Genomic DNA, 22,762 nt, shown 5'->3' with positions numbered 1-22,762 from the left:
ACTTTTGAGATTTGCAGACAACATGAAAAAACGGGGATCCAAACACTGTCTCGCAGCCTTTTCTATTAAAATACCACATGTAGCACTAAATCCGGTATCTGAACATAGTGAAATGTCTTCATTTGTAACATATTTATGGCTGTGATGAACCAGCATCTCTCTCATGTGTTCTACTACGTGTGACATGACGGTCATGAGTCTGCACACAGACGTCGTGTCGATGGCGCTGTGGTGAGGTCAGAATAACTAAGAGCTGATTACGCTCAAAACTGAGACTTTTTTTTCTGATTGTAAACAGCCTTGAAAGTTAAATGTTGCTACCAGGGGCGTCATAGTGGAAGCAAAAGTGATGCTCAGATAAAGACACCCAAGGAGCCAAAGGAAGGAGGCAGCCGCAGGTCTCTCTCTCTCAAGGATGTAACACAAGATGAGCTCATACAGTGGAAATTAAACGTTATTAAAACAGCAAATATATTTTATCGGTGTGGTTGGTTTTAAGGCTGATTTAAAAAATTGCGTTCTTTTCTAAACAGAGGAGAGTTCAGCTTTTTTCATTATATATATATATAACACAGAAAATGAAGACGTCATTTATTCATTGTTGAAAATCAGCGCAGTTTCAAGTAAACTGTGTGTCGGAAACATTAATAGATCAGTTCGCCCGCTTGTTTGAAATATTATGAGTAAGCCACAGGACCACAGGCAATAATCTGGGAGTGGGCAAAAAGACGTGATAGAGGCGGATGGAAGTGAAGAGAGCGTGGAAAATAAAGGTTTTCTACCACAGAGAAGAGCTTTTGCGTAAGTGGTGAAAATGGTTTTCGGCCTTTTTCAAACATTAAAGGAAAGAGAGACTCGGGCCATGACGTCAGAAACTCTGACAGCCCGTTCTTTGTGGGCGTTACCTATTTTCAATGAGCCAATATGGAACGCTGTTGTGGGCGGGGCTTGGTTCAAAGATGAAAGGCAAGAGAACCAGGCCGTGACGTCACAGTCAACCCAAGTCTATAAATTGCAGGTGAAACCCACATTGGACCAGCACGTTTCTTACAGTCACGAGCGATACACTGGATGAGATTTTGTTCTGCGACCCTCAGTCATATTTGAATGTCTTTGTAACATCGTAGCTTAAATGTCAAAAACGAGTGACCAACAAGCAAAACCAGAATTAGTGTGCACTCTGCCAGAGAGCACACTGGGCGACCTGGAGATCGAGGAGAAAGAAAATTTAAAAGTCCCAGAAGAGCAGAAAGTGGTGAAGGACACGAAAGAAATGCAGAACAAAGTGGACGAGCAGACAGAGCCATTAGCCGAGGCTAAGACAGAGAAAAACGACACGGCAACCCCAGATTCCTCCTCAAAGTTGTGTGTCAACAAAGTTGTTCAGTTGATGGTTTCAAACGCCACAGAAAAAGCTGAACTGAACCAAGTGAAAAATGCACTCGAAGAAACGGCCAAACTGGCAAAGAAAGAGTGTGAAGAGGCCAAAAAAGCAGTGAATGAAGCACAGGCAGCACTGTCAGAGGAGAAGACAATGGTAGAGGACGCAAAGAGACAAACTGAACAGGAAAAACAAGTGTTAGAAGAAGTGCAGTTTGTATTCAAAGATGAGACCAATCGGGCTTCAGCTTCAGCTTTGGAAAAGACACTGAAGCTGCAGAAAAAGGTGCGCGTCAACTGGGTTATTCAGTTGGTGGTTTTACTGGCCAAAGAAAAAGTCTCCTCCAAATACAAGATCTTCACAGAGCGCCTCACTCCTAACTGCATCAGCCATCGTCTGATTGAGAAAATCTGGCCTGAAGTTGAGGAGAAACACTTGAATTTATCCCACGACAGCATTTTTAATGTGGGCAAGGCCATTCTCAAGGATCTTTGCAACACACACAACTGCAAAGAAAACCTTTTGATTTTTAATCTGAGGGAGCAGCTTGACAATATTACCGTCTCAATCTTTACCAAACACCTCTTGGCATTACCACCAAGAGTACTCAGTGTCTCTAAAGACAGGCAAGAGTACAAGGAGGTGGTAAAAAATGTGACCAAAGATCTGGTAATGCACGCCATGAGCGAAGGAAATGAGACGATGATACTGAATCCAGTAGCATCCGAGTTTATTGTAGAGAGGCTTTTCCAGAAGATCTGGGACAAAATTTTGTCAAAAAAGTACAAAATGTCCTTGGAGAACATTGGAGAACTCGCCCTGACAATATACAATGAACTCCATGACAGGTGGGATTCTCCAATGCTCTTAATGTGGTCAAGAAACCCAGTAATGGATGAAGCAATCGTCAGCAGCTTCAAAAAACATGCAAAATTGAGGAGCCAAAACATCATCTTTAGGGCTTTCTCATGTGCACGCTAAAATCGAACCAACACGTGCATGTGAATATTCATTTCAATTGGGCTTTCTAAATTTAATTTTGAAACCAGAGTGGTTAAAAATCACTACTCTTCTTCTCCCAACTTCCTTCCCTCATCACCAACTGGCCGAGGCAGATGGCCACCCCATCCTAGAGCCTGGGTCTGCCGGAGGTTTCTCTCTTTTAAAAGTGAGTTTTTCCTTCCCACTGTCGCCAAAGTGCTTGCTCTAGGGGATTGGAGTCTTTGTGCATTATTGTAGGGTCTTGACTTTACATTATAAAGCACCATGAGGGAAGTGTTGTTGGGATTTGGTCTGTTTCTTAACTCAAAAAGTCCAGTTACAACAGGACATTTTGAGTTAAAAAACAGAAAAAAAATATAAAAAATAAAAATGAAAAAAAACAACAACTTTGCATTTGTGCTTTGTTTCATTTACTATTTAAGAAGTTTGTTCTTCCTGCAACTTTTAAAAACAACAAACAACAAATAGCTGAGCTGTTGGATTTACTAAGTGCATCCAAGAATACAAACAAGCAGTCCTCACACACATTTGAGAAAAACTGAGAGACCTTTGAATCTTTATAGCTTACTGAATATTCATCTCTTTACTTTGTCTGCATGTGTCCACTTTTTTTCTTTTTCTATTTGTATTATTCTCATTTCAAAGACATTCAAAGCTGTTTGGAGACATGCAGAGTTCCTTAAAGATGAACCTAATATAATTACACGAGTTGTTTAACTGAGGTAATCACTCTTTCCCCCACAGTCCTACGATTTTTCCCTTTTTCTGTAAAGCAATGCAAATACATTTTGAATACTTTCAGTCAAGTATTTAACATTCATACAGGAATAAACTACAACAGAAACACAATCACAAATATAGGCATTAAATATACAGACACCATATTTACATACACATTTAGTACAAATATAATGTTTAAAAGGAGTCTGATTCTTCAACTGATAAACATTTGTGTAGAATATATATGAACTGGAAGTGCTGGGTATACAAGTCTGGCCTAAGTCTTGGGTCAGAAAGACTGCAGCAGTCCAGGAGTTTAGTTCACCGTCTTTAATGAAGCTTCACAGAAGAACTGGTTACAGCAGGGCTTGCCATGATTAATCCAACCGTGATACAGCCAGATATGCACTTATAATTGTGGCAGATGCAGTATAGGTGACTATAAGCATGGTTGTCTGGAAACAGAAACAGGTAATACTATAATTAGTAGGGTCCACAAGGGGTCGCTGTAAGACCAGAAGTTGGCTAAATAGCACATATCTTCCCAGTTGCTAGTACTAAGGCAAGAATGTGGCAAGCTAACAACAGTTAAACTAAACAATAAACAACAGAAAAATCCTTTAACCGCGGGATGTAATCATTGGAGGAGATTCTGGCAGCAATAATTAAAGCTGACACGGGCTCTTTCACAAAATCAGGAGGATGTGTGCTCATCTTCCAGCACCACACAGCACAGAGGATGCAAATATCACTCAGTATAAACCGGTGAAACGGCGCAGTCCTGTACCGCGTCTTCACCTCGGCAAAATTAAACCAGTCGAAATACCAAATGAGGCCAACAGTGGCTCGATGAAGCCATTCTCCACAAGGACTTTCCATGAAGTTCGTCTTGGCTGTGCAAGCGAAGAAGAATAAAACTAGCCAAGTGCAGATGAAGTGAGCGAAGATGAACCAGGGGAGCACGGAGGCGAAAAGAACGAGGGCAGTGAGACGACAAGAAATGAGTACCAGTGTCACGGCCTTTTAAGTTCTGGCGTTTATTTCGTTGAAAAATATAAACAAAAATCAACCCAATAATTTCAAACATAAACGAAAGTTAACTTAATCTTGGGGCTCAAGAGTTGGGAGTTCGCCTTGTAATCGGAAGGTTGCTGGTTCGAGCCCCGGCTTGGACAGTCTTGGCCGTTGTGTCCTTGGGCAAGACACTTCACCCGTTGCCTACTGGTGGTGGTCAGAGGGCCCGGTGGCGCCAGTGTCCGGCAGCCTCGCCTCTGTCAGTGCGCCCCAGGGTGGCTGTGGCTACAATGTAGCTTGCCATCACCAGTGTGTGAATGGGTGGATGACTGGATATGTAAAGCGCTTTGGGGTCCTTAGGGACTAGTAAAGCGCTATATAAATCCAGGCCATTTACCATTCAAAATAAGAACACCAGGAAAGGAAACAGGGAGGGATAACAGAAACACTAAACACAAGACCCAGCCCCTAAGAGCGAATACAAAAACAGAAGAAACTAGAAAATAAACTCAAAACACTGATTCAGCAACCCAGGACCATGACAATTACAAATGTTCATAGCAAAACTAGGTAAGCATATTCTTACTGTTATAACAAACATAACTTTTTAACAAATCTGTATTTTTATTGCAGCGAACAGGTAAGGTTAAAGTTTAACACTCACTTTTGAGATTTGCAGACAACATGAAAAAACGGGGATCCAAACACTGTCTCGCAGCCTTTTCTATTAAAATACCACATGTAGCACTAAATCCGGTATCTGAACATAGTGAAATGTCTTCATTTGTAACATATTTATGGCTGTGATGAACCAGCATCTCTCTCATGTGTTCTACTACGTGTGACATGACGGTCATGAGTCTGCACACAGACGTCGTGTCGATGGCGCTGTGGTGAGGTCAGAATAACTAAGAGCTGATTACGCTCAAAACTGAGACTTTTTTTTCTGATTGTAAACAGCCTTGAAAGTTAAATGTTGCTACCAGGGGCGTCATAGTGGAAGCAAAAGTGATGCTCAGATAAAGACACCCAAGGAGCCAAAGGAAGGAGGCAGCCGCAGGTCTCTCTCTCTCAAGGATGTAACACAAGATGAGCTCATACAGTGGAAATTAAACGTTATTAAAACAGCAAATATATTTTATCGGTGTGGTCAACACGTTCTCACTCCCAACTCGTCAAACGTGTGACGCATGGTCAGGCTCCCTCTGCTGCACTTATGGACGCGCAGGGTACCCCCCTCGCGTCGGGAATTGACGTGAAGGGTCCTCCGATTGAAGAGATTGCCGCGGAAGAGCCTGTTGTCCGTATATTTCCGAAATCACATTGTAGTGACGTATACTGAACACAATAAATTATATAATGTAAACAACTACCTGAAAAACAGGTAGAACGATACTTTTGTATGGTTTATTGCATTTATGGAGGGAGTGATGTATGCTGGGTAATGGCACAGCTAGCTACTGGGTGACTTTATTCACCCACTTCGGCTGTTATCAGTCCATACAATGGGCGTTATTGGCACAAATCAGTCCCATAGATATGGGCCATCTCCTGCTAGATTGTTCAGAAGGTTGTTCTCATCCATCCAGATGGAGGATCACTAACAGGAGCGTGGAAGACTCCAGAATCCACTCTGGCTGGAATCCGGTGGATATGCAGTGTTTACAGGTAAGACCATTTACACGGACAGCATTTATAGAATGACTATTAAAAGGCAGCGAGTGTCAGTAATGTTAATGTGGTTATGTTAGTAATACACAGAGTGCTAATATAACAGCTTTAAGATGCATTTGTAGATATTATTACGTGTTTTACCGTCTTTATGGTGCTAGCTTAAAGTTACGGTGTAAACGTTATTCTCCCTCCTCGCGCTCACAGACACATAACGTGTATGGCAGTCCATTCTCCCTGCAGCACGGACTACACTGCCCACGATGCTACATTCTTTAGAGCTATGCTTGTAGCATTCTGCCCGTTAGCTTAGCACAACAACAACGAAAAGGCGCTCTCTCTCACCCAGGAAACACACAATCGCAGAGAGAGAGAGAGAGCGTCGCCCTGTAACCATGGCAACCGTAACGCTGCCGCCTGGAACAACAGCACGTAGCTGTCAAACAAAACCCAAACAGTCCTGACCCGCGACAATATGAAACAGGAAAGTACCGCCGTGTAATCCATTTATTTCAACAAAGTAACTGTATTCTGAATACCACCTTTTTAAACGTTAACTGTAACGGAATACAGTTACTCATATTTTGTATTTTAAATACGTAACGGCGGTACATGTATTCCGTTACTCCCCAACACTGCAAACAACGCTTTGAACAACGGTCACCGAAGTGAATACGTTTCACCTTCAACACATTAAGCACCCACTGAACATTTACGGACAATTCTAGCTAACACAACGCGGACAAACAGAATGGTCTTTTACTGCTTTGGCACTTTAAAGTGGTCTTTACGCGTTGGCTTCGGCGTGTCTGTTAGCTGGATTAGCCGACTAGCTTATAACAATACTAAACGAAATTCAGCTCCAATCCTTACGGAAATACAGAGCAGATACCTCGCCACACACATTCAGTTGCCATATAAGCGGAGGGTGAGTAAACTTACCTGTGAATACTCCGAGTTAACCTTACAGACTCTGTGATGCTGCTGTGGGTCTTGTTGCTAACGCTAGGTAGTGCGTGTGTGTGTGTAACTACGGTGGACTCGCAACAACGGAGCTAGCTGTCGGCTAATTCAGCTATGCGCATGCGCCGCATACTTTACACGAATCACACACGCCTCACTCTTCTGCTTTTAGGTTTACGATGCTGCAACCAACCAAAACACTTTGTTGTCCAGCAGGTATCGGTTTTCATGGACTTTACAAGTTAATATTCCCCACTGACTCTATAAAAGTCACGTTTTCTGCAGTCACTCACCCAGTAATACTTCCATGATGGCGTTTAAGAACTTTGTCGAAACAAACAAACAAACAAACAAACAAAATCACATTTATAATTTATTTCAAAACGTATACAGGTTTCTGGTTTAGTGTGAGCCCATTCATCCTAATGTCTCAGTCTCTTTGGTGGGCTTGGTGAAGGCATTCATTATTCAACTAGTGGTTTTCTTTTTGTTACTTTTCCATTAAACACAACACAAACAACATGTCAGTGTGTATATTTTGCACCAAATTTCGATTCCGGGTTCAAATCAGTCATTAAAATTCAGCTAAAGAAAAACATTTCTTTCAATCCCAAAAAGGTTACGTTAGGAGCGTAAAATTTATTCTCTTTTTACAACTGTTTGCATCGCTGACTGTTTTTAGCTTTCGAACAGCTTTTTGAAGGCTGAGCTGATCTCCTGGATCATGTCTGACGTGGTGGTGGACCTGCCGTGCCGCTGGAATGCTTGACTGTTGCACTGCCTGGTGAGCGAACAAGCACCAAATGCAGCAACCACTGATGGATTCATACTATAGGGGAGCAAAGGGAAAGAAGAAGGGGGGAAAAAAAAGAGAATATACATCCAAATAAAGTGAACACGTACATTTCTCTGTGCAACATCACACTTTATGCATTCATTACATAGGAAAAGCCAAAAAATCATCGAGAGAAGTGGTTAGAACGTTTGGTGATAATTTTTACACACTCTCAGCATGTAAATCAGTGCACTCTGTAGCTAATGTGTGTAAATATATTTAAAAAAAAACTATTTTTTATCCATTGAGCCCTGAAAAGCTTGGCCTATACATTCATTCAAACATAGCTCACTCCTTGGCGGCCGCTTATTGGGGCCTGGAACCTGGGGCTCGCTCGGTCCACTTCGGAGGTGGGGTGCCCCCGGTCTCTCGGCCTGGGGCTCGGTCACTCAGGCACAGCTGGCTGCCGGCGGAGCTCACGGGCGCGTCACTGCAACTCCCCCTAGCTTCTGCTCCGCGGCTGCTGAGTGAACCCTCATCTGGGACTCTCCTCAGCTCTTACTGGGACAGTGGCGCGGCTGCCCCTCTGTTGGTCTTCCATGGTCTCTTGTGTTCTGGGGGCCTCTGGATATCTGGAGTTTTGATCTCCTCCATACCTGCTTCATACCCTGGAGGACGGGGCTGTGGCCCCTCCACACTCCCTAGCAGATCGTTACATGGAGAAACCTTTGGAATACAAGCACGCTGATCCACACAGGTATGCACACGGGTGTTCACTGCTCGTAGACTTAAATTACACCTTTCTTGGCCGCTACTTCGAAGCACAACTGTCCTGCGTGCTGCACAACAACATTGAATATTTAGTATTTACTGCTGTTTACACTTAGCTAGATTAATGCGATGGTGTTGTGTTTAGTATGTTGCTTTGTTTTTTTTGTTTTTTGCTTGTTTTCTATTCTTCTCTCAACAGGTGATCCAGGAGATTTTTACTTTTTTTTCTCCCCCCTTTCTCACTGTCCCTCTCCCCTTCTGTTTTTCCTTTCCTTCCTCTTTCTTTTCCTATCCCTCACGCATGTCTGTCCCGTCTGTAACATCTGAAAATAAAATATAATAAATAATAAAAACAAAGATCGACCAAATGGACCAATACGGCAATGCCACGATGATCCATTTGGCAAAGTAAATCCATTGGGTATCCTTGTTGGTCTTCAGACAACAATTCTGATGGCTAAAGAACCAAATGGGACAGGCAAAAAAAAAAAAAAAAAAAAAAACATAGCACAAAAAGCAAAAATCATGCCTTCACCTTCTGATCATTCCTGCTGTGGAAGCAGCATGGGCCCAGTGTGCCAGCACTCCCATAGATCCAGAAAGGAGATCCCCCTGTCCACCGCATCGTCTCCCGCTGCCTTCTAAATTGCATGAGTACACTACAAACAGCAGCACACGACACAGCGTCACAAAAGGAGCTCCGAAGCATCTGAGAATAAACAGAGTGAACGATCAGCCGGAAGAAATTAAAGCACGTTCTGTTTGATGCCAACCTTTGCTGCCATCTGTGATGAAATCCTGCTCCCCCTTCAGCACCAAGGTGAGGTTGCCCATAGCTACACTGAGCTGCATGACGCTCCGCTGATAATCACTGCTGTCCATGGGCTCATGGTGCTAATGCACACAGACAACGTAAAAAGACACACATCAGCATAGAAGATCACATGTTATTTGCTGTCAACTAGTGAGTGGGACTGAAATGTGCCAAGAAACTTACCAATGCCTCATACAATCGAGTGAATTCCATGAAGTTAGGCGTAAGGATGCCCTTCTGGTACCCTTGGATAACAGATGGTTGCTGTGTAACCAGCCATAATCCATCCTGTTAAGAATGATCACACACACTATGTATGACTTAGCAAATGAAACACCTTCCGCTCCACATCTGGGACTTTATTTTATCAAGACTTACTGCATCAATGACTATGGGGATATCTCTTGCTTTCGACTTCTCAATGACCTCCTGAAATAGAGAGAGAGAGAGAGCACAGGGTCTGTCTTTAATAAGCCTTCCGTTGGGGTGGGGGGAAAAAAAGAAGTAGTAATTTATCAGCCACCAGTAACACTTGTGCTATAACAAGTGCTAGCAATAAGACTAGTCTGCCATGCTTATGCAGAAGTATCTAGCAGAGTAGCCGAGACTGTGTTAAGCGCAAGGAAGAATGAATGTGCTCCACGTGCCTTTGCTGTTTTCAATAATAAGTCTTCTCTTCCTAAGCCTGGTCCCACCACAAGTCCGTGTAGTCTTGGAAGCCATTTTTCTATTTCTTCCACTGCGTTAGGACTGTCCCTTCATTCACACACATACACACAGATTGTCAGACATGCTGGAATGCACAATTAATCCCAAATTTTCCAATTAGTTTGCAAGGAAAACACACACACACACACACACAAAGTGAAGACTGATAACACTGTAACGGGTCTCTGAAGTGAGCAAACACAAATAGAAAGCAGTCGATGTTAATGTTTTCTGTAAGTGCCTCTTGTAGAGAAATGAGCCTTTTAACATTTTTTTGCTATAACAAGCTAATAATGGCTTTCTAAGAGCACACTGGCACAGGCTCACCAAACTGAAACGCAGTCATTAATGTTACTGTAAGGTTCCCAAGCCGCTCCAGCCACGACAAGTAAGCGTGAGCTGTGAAGGTTTGTACTGTCACACTGACAGAATACCCAGAATTATGACACTACCTGTTCATGATCTGACAAATGTCAGAAATTTAAATATTTAGGACAGTGATTACAGAATCATTGTGAGAAAGCAGCGTGTTAATTATAACACGCAACGTTTAATACAACGGAGTAGAGTGATGATAGTGAAATGCAGAATTTGGCTCCAAATAACATTACAACTCACAACAAAAAAAGAAAACGTGCGCAACTATTTATTTTGAAAATCGTATGCCTCGCCACAAAGCCTGGGTAAACTTTGATGTTTTTGCTTGCAATAACACACTGTGTAACATTTGTGAATGCATCCAAATACCAGTGCATAATGCTAATAAATACACACCATTGCACTCTCAATGATCCAACTGCTACCAGCTACTTCAAATCCTACAGAAAGATTATTATTGGCTCTGTACTTACAGAACTGGATGGACTATGAGCTCAGGGCTGTATGATTTGATTACAACTGCAGCATCTTTGGTGCAGAACACGTGAGACAAGTCAGCCCCCTGGAGATGAGAAAAAAAATGTATATACAATATACAATTAGAAAAAAAAATTAAAAAATGAATGGACAAAATTGATAGTCAAGCTTTACTGCCTACCACTTTTAAAGCAGAGATGGCAGCAAAGTAAGGAGCTCCAGTGTAGCTTTAGAGATTAGAGATGAAGAGAAATTAGGGCAAATGTTCCACTGAATTTGTTTTTTTCTTTTAAATCATGCAGGAATCTTTTATGCAACATACTCTTGACATCCTCCAATGATCCCAATACGTCCATCTTGTCCCTTGTGTTTTTTGGATGTCAGCGGAGGGACTATGTTCTTTACCAGTGGCAGGATGTCATCCTCCATACCTCTGTGCGACGTGGAGCCCAAACCGTAGAAGCGCTCAAAAACTGAGGAGATAAACAAAGTGAGAGTGTTCAGCGTACGAGCTAGTTTCAAACCACTGTGGTCGACAACAAAAACACACTAACACGATCCAAAATAAGAATAATAACTGAGTGTGATCTTTCACGTTACAGCTAATCTGCCTTCAGGTTTCTCTCCACATCAAGGCTTCACGCGTAGCGCCGGAACTAAATACCTAACGCCTGAGGGTCTGCGCTCAGAAATGGATTCTGCTGTGTGAGAGAGTCTGTCTGGGGCGAAGGGCGTTTGGGGTGACCGGAGTGGCCACGTGTATGCGACGGGGAGGTACTGGAAATGACCGGAGCGCGGCCAGGATTCGCCGTCTTGGACGGAGCGGATGCTGAGCCGGAGGAGGAGATGCTGGCGAACATCTGACCAAGCATCTGAAGCATCTGCAGTTCCCGGGCATGCTCAGCTTCCCGGCGCCGGTCTTCTGCTTGCAAGCGCTGCTCCTCCATCCGGTAGAAGTTGTCCTCGGCTTGGGCGCTCTGCTCCAGGAACTGCTCCATCAGCTTCTCCATGGGGAAATTGGCGCGTCGCTTCCTGGGCCGTTTGGGTGCTCTGGCTGACAAACAGCTGGCCGACTGGCTGGTGTTAGGCGGCTTCGCACAAGTCCCTGAAGTGGAGAAGGGTGTGACATTATTTTAGCACACATACTCGAGTCACACTCGAGGCACTGAAACATGATAAAGCCACGAAAAAGTGATAGTGGATAAGGTTGGACTCACCATTATTCCCCACTGTCACTTTAACCGGAATGGGGATGGGAACAGTTGGGTATTCCAACTTGACTTCAGTCTCAGCGGGATAAGGACACTCCCCTGTGCTCTCAGAGTAAGCATCCTGAGCATCTTCCCCATCCTCCTCCGGGCCATCGACGGCCTCCTCTCCTCCCGCACCGCTGTCTATAAACTCCTGGGCGTCCAGACTCGGCCGGTTACTCAAAATCCTCTCCATGGTGTCATAAAACTTGCAGATCTTGTGATACTGCCCATTATTCCGCAGATTGCCCTCCTTCGCCAACAAGTACTGCCTCTTGAGGCTCTTGATCCGCACCCTACACTGCTCGGGCGTCCTTTCAAACCCCATGGCTCCCAGCCTCCGGGAGACGTCGCGGTACACGAAGCTGTTTCGGAAGTTTCCATCCAGCGCCGCCTGGATGTCCTGCTCTCCCCAGATGTTCAGCAGCGTCCTCGTCTCCACGTCCGACCAGAGGAAGCCCCGCGTTGTGTTCGCTTGCATAGCTGATCCAAAACAGGCCGTCTCCCGGCGTAACCTCCACCCCCGGGGAATAAGTTGATTGGAGATGTTGACACTGCGGATTATGACGGCCGTTTGCTCTGGGTCTCTGCGCTCAGCCGCATCAATGCCGCGGACCACCGTCAGCCCAAACAACGACAAACGGCCATTTCGCTAGCTCAGAAGGACCAGCCGGGGTAATAATTTTGGTCTTAAACTTGAAGATCATCACAACGTGTGCAGGTCAAACTATTTGTTAGCTAGCTAAAAGCCTAGCCTTCTGTGTTTATCTCATTCGTGTCGTCAAAATGCGTAGCTCTGGGATAAACCGACAGGAGATCGGCTACAAGAGCCGTTTTCAAGCGGTAACACTACATCGAGTAAATGTCCAAACTGACCTCTGATCAGTCCTTTGAGGTTAACTTCACCTTTCTCCGCCTGGTCCCCCGCCCCGCGAACGCATTTCTGCGGGGTCCTAGAGACCCACCTCACCTCAACAACGAGCCAAACTGTCAGCTGCTCGGCCAACACGGAGAGCACTGGACGACTCTAACGGCTCACCTAACGTTACAGTCTAAGGCTAAGTTTTAATGAAGTAAAACTTTGAGATAACGTCAGTCTCTTTTACCTTTCTCGTTTAAACAGGCCAAGGCGGCGATAAGCGACAGTGCAACTGGGATCGAGCAAAAAGCGAGCGCTTGAATCTGTTGAGGCATGCTCTCATTGTTTGTCTGACTGCAGTCACCCACTCTCGGAGCTTTATCACGGGCTGCACAGCCCTCTGTGGCACTCAGCTGTCCTTACCTAAACTGGAGCTGCGCTTCAACGCCGACAAGTGAACGCAAGTTAGCCTGATCATGAGGCGCCCTATAACCCAGCGCAGTACTACAGGAAGCGTGTGATGCCTTTAAAGGCTGCTCGGACACTCCTACATCCAAGTGGGCTGAGGGTGAAATCTGCTGTCGACGAGCCATCAAACCGGAAGCAGGTTTAAGCATGCGCTGCTTCAGCAGGGCCGGATTCTGAGACAAGCCCTCCTCCATAATAAAATGAAGCACACATCAAAATACACACAGAAGAGTAATAAGGTGCAGATGTTTTTAAGTTTATTTGCAGTTTTCATCTATTTGTGCTGATTTTAAGTTTTTTTCCAGCCATATTGCAAGTATAACCGTCTGTTTGCCTCTGTTTTTAGAAGTTTTGTATTTTTTAATACTCATTATTCAACCCCTCTGCCATAAAGAACTCTTCAGGAGGTCAGTCCTACTATGCACTATGAAAGTGTAGAGGTGGTAACAGGCGAACACACGTGAACTGTCAGGCACGAGATTCCATACACACATAATTTTAGAAGCATGTCAAAAAAAATATTTTACGTAGAAAGTGTAGCCTATTTTTATTTATCAAGTCTTCATTTAAATTAAATTAAAATATTTTGTAACTGTAACTGTTTATCTAACTTTCTTCTAGTTATTGTTATATTTATTGTGAATAGATCACATGTTTCGATCGAAGCAGAAACATGATTGTTGAATATTTTTTACTTTCTTACAAATATCAGTCTACATTTTAGGCAGGCCATTGGCATAAAGTGAATGAATATTTATTTCTCAGCTAATAATTATAATCATCATCATCATCATCATCATCATCATGTTTTTGGTCCAGATTTTAGAGACCACATTGGCATTTTTTAGCCATTTGTCTCAGCCTGACAACAAAAAAAATATTTTTTAATCCTCCAAACTAACAGAAAAACACAATTAAGCGACACGTATACCACTAAGAGAGCGTAAAATCCCAGAAGAATGTGTGTTATGCTTAGTTTGAAAACTAATACCCGCCCACCGACTAATTACAAATCGGAATTATAGACAGTTTTACTTTTCTCCCTGGGTTTTGTCTGGTAGGCATAAAACAACTTCAGGCTTGACCACTCAAATCACACTTAAGCCTTGGAGACTGCTACTAACACCACACTAAAGGCATAAATATAACCATAAGGAATGCTTTGAGGAGAGGTATATTATGTAATATTTGCTGTCAGTGCATTTTAATGAAAGAAGAAGAAGAAAATCAGACAGGGGTCTTTGTAGTTTCAATGCAACTCTGTCCCTTTTTTTGTCATTGTGTGGAAAATTGTCCTACTCAAAAGGCTGCCCTCAATCTTTTTTAATAATACCAATATTGACTAAGTAGTTTTTATTTATGATTATTTCCCAGCAGCATATACAGCCTATACACTTAAACTTATTTGACTTAGGCACAGTTATTATTATTATTATTATTATTATTATTATTATTATTATTATTATTATTATTTTGTTCCCACTGTCCACTAGAGGCCGCCCACGTCCTCCACCTGGAAGACACGGTTCAGAGCAAAATCTCCTTGTTGGTCTGCGGCTCGTCATCTACTTCCTGTTTTACCTCAGTGACTTTTTGAAGTTCGGACTTGGACAGCAGATTTGAGAATGAGCTAACACCGGATAGACACGTTATCAGAAGTGAACTTTCGTTCAGAAAATGACGTTTGTCAGAGGAATTCGCGACCAGCCTGCGGTGTTTTTCACGAGTTAGAGCGCGTCTTCGCTCCGAGCGTCAGAGAAATAAAATAGCGGGACCCGAACAAGCCAGCGTCATGCCCGAGGTGTCGAAGATGAAGAGGCCTGACGTCAAGGTTGTTCTCCTGGGAGACATGAACGTGGGGAAGACGTCGCTGCTCCACAGGTACATGGAGAGGAAGTTCAAAGAGACCGTCAGCACCGTCGGAGGGGCATTTTTCCTCAAACAATGGGGACCTTACAATATCTCAATATGGGACACAGCTGGTAATCCATCCTTTACTCTACCCCCTTTCCCCAATGTTTAATCTAGACTCTTAACGTGCCTTCTTCCGGTGGTTCAGTGCCTTTGTTTACCTGATAGGGAATGATCCGTTCATCTGAGGTAATCACTGCCATGTGACCTCTCTGTCTGTTCAGACGGCCTAAGCTTTTAGTCTGACTTTTATTCGCTTTAGTCACTTTTTAAAAATATTTCCAGAGTCGATCTTATCGTAAAAGCTGACCGAGTTCCTCAAAAATAAGCATGGTATTTATTGATCTGTGGGTAGATAGGAAATAAGTGGAGTTTTCATTTGGTCTGCATGGAAAAAAGTCCGTTTCACTTCCCCTTCAAGGGACTACTTTAATATTTAAAGAAAATACGACTTTTAAGTGACATATTAAAGAGATTTCTACCATTTAAAAAAAAAAAAGTCAAGATAAGGAGTATTTCATGTTACAGTACAATCATGATGCGTTACTCACTATTATGATGTTATCACAATACTGCACTGTAAGCATGATGTATTAAAAGCGACACCAGGATATCTTTGCAGTTAGTTGGGCTCAAGGGAGAAAAATGCTTCGGGGAAAAAAAAAAAACTAAAAGTAGGGATTAATTTCTCATTTATTCATTTATTTGAGAATCTCAACCACGAGGAATCCTGAAGAAGTAACTTTCGTATATATGGTCCCACCAACATCAGAAACACGGACATCTGTTCTGGGTATTATGCAGTATTAACGGTAATTGTGACATAAAGATCTGTCAGTCAGCTATTCTGGAAAACAAACCAGTTTTTCGTCTTTCTTTCTTTTTGATAAGTGGGCTTTCAAAGAGCAAGAGAATATCAGTTTTAGTTTGTTATCATCACAGGTAATGGCAGATATTTTAGTCATGAAGAATCAAAAGTGTATTAATAATGAATGTAACTGATTAAAGTAACACACACAAAAACTCCCCCACAAAAAACAACTTCTCTCTTTAAAACTCAAAGGTGCTGCCAGAAAATCACCCACTATGCAGACAAACACCCCCTGGACAAACCCCACATGTTTTTACATGCTGGCCTTTGTCCTAATTTACCGAAAATGCTCCATTTCTTAAATCAGTTCCCATGTTCACCTCCTTTGTGCTGAACAAGGAAAGAAGCATGTTTTGTCTTGACTTGTGTTGCTCAATTTGTGCAAGTGTGACCCGATAGAGAAATATCATCTGGGTACTTCTGCAGAAATGGTCACATGTATTTGTACGAGGCTTCAGAAAATACAACCACTGCTTTTCTGATTTGGTGGAAAAGTGTGAATAAATTTGGAGCCCCTAAAACTAGACTGTGTGTGTTCAATTGTGCTTTGGGCTCCAGTGCTTAGGGTATTTTTCTTTATTTTTTTTAATAGTAATTTTTTACCAGAAAATTAAACTTTACATTTTATATGAAGAATGTCAAACTTATTTTACATTGATTTTAGCTGGGCAAGACCAGTGAAACTCCCTTTTCTGTCAGTGTAAAGAAGTTTAAGTTTACATTACTGAGCTATTTTAACATAAGAACAAGAACTGTGATTTTTTTTTTTTTTTTTGGGGGGGGGGGGGGGGGGGGGGGGAATTCTCAGTTTTTCTGTTTGATTAAAAAATGCTGCTTTGGGCTTAAATTATAAGAAATAAATGTGTGAAATTATAGAAAAAACTCCATTAGCTCAGTGTGCAGACTAATGGACACTGTAATTAGAAAATTAGAAAAAATTTTGTTAATTGATAATTTATTTTTTTAACGCAACATAAAAATCTGAAATTAGTATAGTAAATATTGAAAAAAAAAACCTATAGCTTTCTAGTATTTCATTGTTTATCTATTACTTACTTCCATTGGTGTAGTATGAATCGTCATGGGAACGTCTTTTCTTTACAGTAGGAAAAGCTGAAAAAAGAATTCTAAAGTCTACAATTTATGTCATCCTTCAAAATTTCAAAAGCCGTTCAATAGGCCACATTGGAGTGTTTTGCAGGCTGATTCTGGACCTTGAGCCTTATGTTTGGCACCCCTGTTTTACATGTTATGTGTCTGAAATTGTTCACTTATTGGACAAACAGCCACTGAAGTTTTGATTTGAAATCAAAAGGAAAGTTTTTATTGTGACTCTGTAACCTGAAAATGAAAGTATTATTAGTACAACTCCAACAGTTTTCCTGCTGACTAAACTAAAATGATTACTGATTGAGTTAAATGTAGGTCAGTCATTATATTTCTGTCTGTGCAGTGAAATATAGGTCAGTTCTTCAGTTATTTGTCCTTTAATAATGCACCAAGTGAATAACGCCCTTCATTATAGAGGGTTTCTCATAGGCAGAGCCAGCTTGTTTTTTCTCTGTGATATTGAATATTGTGTCACAGTGTATTCAGATAAACTCATTTGGCCTTTTCTGTTGGTCGTGACAGGAACAATCCAGTAACTGCTGGTGAATAAGCTCGGTGCTGACTGTATTCAAGTGTTGTGTAAACAAGAATTAGGGCAAACCTTCTTAGGCAAATATGTACTTCACAGAAATGGAGCTGGTGAACCATCGAGATAAGGAAAGTCTGGCCATGTCACCAGTGAGCCATTTCCTGGCTGTGTTCCCCAACTCCACAACCTCTGTGTCAAGTCCCTGTTGAGTGCAGTTAGCGCTGAGTCGTTTCAGTTGTTGCCGATATTTCGGTATACACCACAAAGCTGTGATAGTGTGGAAGTCTTGAGTGCTGTTGTTCTTATTTTTGTTAATCCGTGAAACTCTAAGCTGGTTGCTTCTTTACTAGTCTTTTCAGTTACATTCTGTTGTGCGGGCCTTCATGCTGTCGGGCCTCTTCCTCTTAAAAGTCACATGATGAAGTTATGACAGGAGGAATTGAGTCCCCGTGCTTTAACATGTCTTTTCCAAAGTTACATGTAGCAGTATTTTCCCAGAGAAGCAGGGGAGCTGAGTAAGTTGTTGTACATTCCTGCCATTTGAGCTGACGAAATAAAAAAGAAATTTCTTTATTTGTCAATGAGAAGGGGGGCGAAAAAAAAGTACCGTTTGCTGCTTTTCTTTTTCATATATGAGTCTGTCATCAGTATCTTTAAATGATGGCTAGGGAAAACAAACTAATAAATCATCAATCACTTGATAAAAAACACAGCAGATGCATAAATACTGCTTCCAGGTTTTGTATAGCAAAGTAAGCACACTAACAAAACAGCTTTGCTATAAATCTGTCTTTGTGAGGGTTAGCATGTTCAGTTATTTCCTGGAATGGATTGACAAAGGCTGCAAAGCACGGTGGTTAACACTTTCACCTCAAAGCAACAGCAAGGAGGTCTGCATGTTCTCACCGTGTCTGCGTGGGCGGTTTTTTAGCCCCGCGGTCAACATGCGACTTGTCCAGGATCTACCCTGCGCTCTCGCCTGTGATAGCTGGGATGGGCTCAAGCCTCACTGTGACCCTGAACTGGATAAGCAGAAAAGATGGATGAATGGGTTTGATTGGGGCACTTCCTGTTCTTGATGGTAACTTTTAAGGCAGTAGATTGTGGTGGTGTTGAAGTGTAGCATTTGCCTTCAGCAGCATTACATTCCAGACCGTTTAAATCCACCCACTCCTGTCAGTTGACTGATTGGCATTCTAATATAAAACGACTGTTTGTGAATGGAAAACCATACACACACACACACACACACACACACACACACACACACACACACACACACACACACACACAAAAACTGGTCTCAGCGATCTTTTTAAGAGGAGTTTGGGATTAATACCTTTGTCAAACATTGAACTTACGACGCAGCCTGGCTTTGGTTGCCTTGTCATATTCCATCTTATACAAACATATTTTTTATGTCGAAGTACTGCAGAACCACACTGTTTAGCTCGGGTGTCATCTGTTTACTTTCCCCCCTCACTTGTTTACAACTATCAGAGGGAGAGAGAGGGGGCTGCAGTTATCCTTGAACCACTAACTGCCGTTCTGCCATAACAAAATAAGAATAATATGTTCAATCAAATATTAATTATGCAAGTTCATTGATGTTTAAACATCTAGTTACGTACATCTTACTAGTCTCTAGTAATGAAGTTAAATTCAGTTTTATTTATATAGCGCCAAATCCCAACAGTCGCCTCAAGTTTCATTATATCCTAAGGTAAAGACTCAACAATAATATGAAGAAAACCACAACAATTAGTCGACCTCCTGCCCTTAAATTGTGGGTTAGGCTAGAAGGAAATATGAAAAGCTGCAACATGCAACAACAACAAACATCCCAAAATATCTCAGTGCACTCACTTGTAAAACAGTGCCCCCCGGTGGGGAAAGTTTTTGTTAAAGTCTGTAGAGGTTAAAGTGCACTGGATTCACACAATGCGCCCTTTCAAGCATTCTGCATATTTCAATAACAAAGATTGTTTCTGTTTTCAAACTGCTGACTGTCACACAATGTCTTTCCGTTGCTCGTACAGAAAATCTTTTTTCCTTTTTTTTTTAAAAAATGAGTGCTCGTGGTGAGTCGGTACTCACTCTTTTGACCTGCCTTTGTCTCCTCAGGCCGGGAACAGTTCCACGGTCTGGGATCCATGTACTGTCGAGGTGCAGCCGCAGTCATCCTCACTTACGACGTCACCAACTGGCAGAGCCTAGCTGAGCTGGAGGAGCGCTTCCTGTCCCTGACTGACACCGCTAACCATGACTGCATCTACGCCTTAGTGGGAAACAAGGCGGATCTCACAGACTCCAAAGCCCAGCTATGCCACGACTCAGATGGCCTAGTCAAGGACCGAACTGAGTGCAACCAGGAGTGCGAGGTGCTGTCTGGTTGTCCCACGCCGCCGGCCTCCCCTACATCCCTACCTGGCGTGATGCTTCGCAAGCAGGTGATCAATGAGGATGCAGTGGCTCTTTATGGGAGAATACTGCGCTATAAGGGCCTGGAGGAAAAGAACAGCTTGCCAGCAGAGAAGATGTGCTTCGAGACGAGTGCCAAGACCGGCTATAACGTGGACACCCTGTTTGAGACGCTGTTTGATCTGGTGCTGCCTTCCATTCTAAGGAAGAGGCAAGAGAATCAGAAATCTCCTACTGTGGATCTAGAGGAATGCAGGATGGTCGGCAGCAAGAAGGGAAGATCTGGCTGCTGTTAGGGGCCAAAGAGAGGTGAGGAAGAGGAGGCGGAGGCCACCTGTAGGCTCATTTTTAACCAAAGGCAATCACCAGGATAGTCTGATGACCAAATGCATACTGTGATGGTACTTTTCCTTTCTTTTTTCTTTTTTTCCCCCTCTTGCCTTAACTGAGACCAAACCGTGTTAATGACCTCTTGGTAAAACACAAATCTACACTTCTGATGCTGTGAAGATCATAGTGTCCAGAGAGATTTTTCCCATGTTTCTTTGTAAGGAAGGGACATAAAATGCACGGCGCATTATCACTCTTTGTTTCTGAAACTTTCCACTTTAATGACTCGAACTGCACTAATAGCCCAAACGTGCTCGTGAGGACAGACATCACTGCCGTTTGTCAGCGTTTCGCCACCAGAATTTCACGCACATGTAACAGCACTAATTAGTTAGGCTGCACGTTGCACTGTTTATGATGAATTTTAAGGTTTTATTAATCAGACTTTAAAGTTCTGTCACTGTTGAAACTGATCTTTATATTTTATCTGCACTTTTTGGAACTTTTCGATGAGTGTATTTAAAAATAAATAAATAAATAAAAATACAGGTGTTCGAATTTTTAAGCATTCTATCGTAATAAAGATTTTTTTTATTTTGCACTTTGCAGTCTGCTTTGTGAGATTCAGAAGGACAATGACACACAAGTGTAACAAACAACATTTAATCTTTCCGATCCGATGAAATAATCATGTTATAAAAACACTATAATTATATTACAATTATATCAGATGTTGTCAGTATTTTTCTGGTCTAATAATTATTTCTTAAGAAGTGCATGTAGATGAAATAGAATCTTTTCTAAATTCTGTGAAACGCTCCTATCTAACAAAGGGTCAGTGACAGGAGCAAGGATCGGCTATGGTCAGACCTCTGTGTTTACATTCTGTCCTGATGGCGTAATCCAGAGGCTAAAAGTGTAAAGGAAAATGATGTAAGTAGTACTAGATTGGATATACATTTAAAAAACTTGCAGGGATGGGGTCAAGTTCATTCAGATAGTAAAAACGGTATCAGTGCATTGTACGAACGCGTCAGGAAAAGTTACGTGGCTCTGCAGAAGTTGACAAAAGCAAGCTAACAGTGCATGGTAATTTTATAAAACTCGGCTTTGTAAGAGTAACTGAAAAGAAGCAGGATAACCCTTTCAAAAGTATCTACAAACACGTGTTCATGAGCTCCAATGAAACCCTTCTCACCTTCATGTGGCTGAAAAGCAGTGTTAGTGTCTTTATGTCGGGCTTTAAATCCTAAACAATAAGAGCATGTAGTTAAACTAAGCATTGCATACATATGTGCATCTTTGGTTCAGCTGTAGTGTATGGTCTCTGATAGTTAACAATGTGTCATAGTAACTGAGGTAATAAGTTAAAAAATGAAGCACCAAACTACATTTAACACAAAGATGATGTTTCTCCACAATACTGCCGTTCTCACCGCCTCTTCTTATTTATCTACAGTGTAACTCAAAGCTCGAGGCATCTCAATCATCAGTCATTGCATATCTGAGCTCTGCAGCTCAGGGAAACAAGTTTCCCCATTGACAGTGATCTACATTTTCTGGATCCCCTGTTATCTGATCGGTTTTAGTATTAGACCGCTGTCAATGTGAAGTCTGCTGTTGAGTCTTTCACAAGTTCTTCATGCAGACCTGGCAACGGCTGATGCGTGACAGGAGCTGGCCTGCTTTTAGCGTCTCTGATGACGGCTCAGAGTGGAACTGCTGATCTATGGAGGTTAGCCAGAAGCTCTGCTTGTTAGCAAAGTAGTGGCAAGTGCCTTTGGCCCCGTTGCACTCGATGAATGGTGTTGTGCGGAAGTCCTCCAGGCACGAACCGGGCGACGACAAGGACTGACCTCCGCCTTCGTTTCCCGCTGCGGTGTGCTGCAAGGACAAAGGTGAAAGGAAATTTTAATCAGGCAGATGAGAAGTCGAGTTGAACAATTGAAAATGTGTTTTCTCTGTCAGCAAATCCAATAATATTAAAATAAAGTCAACCAATACAATTGTTTTGGGGCCAGGGCTGATACTAACACCAGTTACTGGGAAAATAATTATGTGTATTTCTGTAGAAGTAGGACAAGATATACATCAATCTGTTCTGTTAAAAATATTTCCTACATATTCTGACTTTTAATTATAGAATTTAAACATATATTGGAAACTCTGATTTCTTGTCATATGTGAAGAATGGGGCCATAATTCAGAAAATAAACATCCTGCTGCTTTTAATAAGACTTAAAACTAGAAATTCAGACCATGAATGTAACAGAAATATTTACTAAGGTCAAAGTTCACACTTTTCTGCACAATTTGACTTCTTTATGCTGGCTATTAGA

The 22,762-nt window shown here is 42.2% G+C and overlaps 3 protein-coding genes across 4 annotated transcripts in view; 1 reads left to right on the top strand and 2 right to left on the bottom strand.

Moving 5' to 3' along the window:
- Window positions 1-7,111: 7,111 nt before the first annotated feature.
- naxd (NAD(P)HX dehydratase) lies at window positions 7,112-12,794 on the bottom strand. Its single transcript, XM_082507265.1, has 11 exons — window positions 11,892-12,794; window positions 11,339-11,779; window positions 10,997-11,147; window positions 10,856-10,901; window positions 10,671-10,759; window positions 9,759-9,867; window positions 9,490-9,540; window positions 9,295-9,399; window positions 9,071-9,191; window positions 8,833-8,956; window positions 7,112-7,580 (listed from the first exon to the last, which is right to left on the bottom strand). Exons 1-11 carry the CDS (start codon window positions 12,403-12,405, stop codon window positions 7,430-7,432), a joined length of 1,902 nt encoding a protein of 633 aa, XP_082363391.1. The 5' UTR covers window positions 12,406-12,794; the 3' UTR covers window positions 7,112-7,429.
- Window positions 12,795-13,122: 328 nt separating this feature from the next.
- rab20 (RAB20, member RAS oncogene family) lies at window positions 13,123-20,969 on the top strand. The gene is made up of 3 exons (XM_082507269.1): window positions 13,123-13,490; window positions 14,745-15,233; window positions 19,797-20,969. Exons 2-3 carry the CDS (start codon window positions 15,044-15,046, stop codon window positions 20,387-20,389), a joined length of 783 nt encoding a protein of 260 aa, XP_082363395.1. The 5' UTR covers window positions 13,123-13,490; window positions 14,745-15,043; the 3' UTR covers window positions 20,390-20,969.
- A 101-nt stretch (window positions 20,970-21,070) lies between these two features.
- The window catches only part of col4a2 (collagen, type IV, alpha 2), a 69,028-nt gene continuing 67,336 nt past the window's right edge, over window positions 21,071-22,762 (bottom strand). For both annotated transcript variants that reach the window (XM_082507262.1, XM_082507263.1), the window contains one exon: window positions 21,071-22,307. In XM_082507262.1, coding sequence (XP_082363388.1) covers window positions 22,053-22,307 — 255 coding nt within the window. In that variant the 3' untranslated portion in view covers window positions 21,071-22,052. The remainder of the gene's footprint in view (window positions 22,308-22,762) is intronic.

This window comes from Aulonocara stuartgranti (genome assembly GCF_965226115.1).
Source record: "Aulonocara stuartgranti genome assembly, chromosome: 16".
Lineage (NCBI taxonomy): Eukaryota > Metazoa > Chordata > Actinopteri > Cichliformes > Cichlidae > Aulonocara > Aulonocara stuartgranti.
Note: the sequence above shows the minus strand (reverse complement) of the source record. Positions and strands in the feature narration are given on the sequence as shown.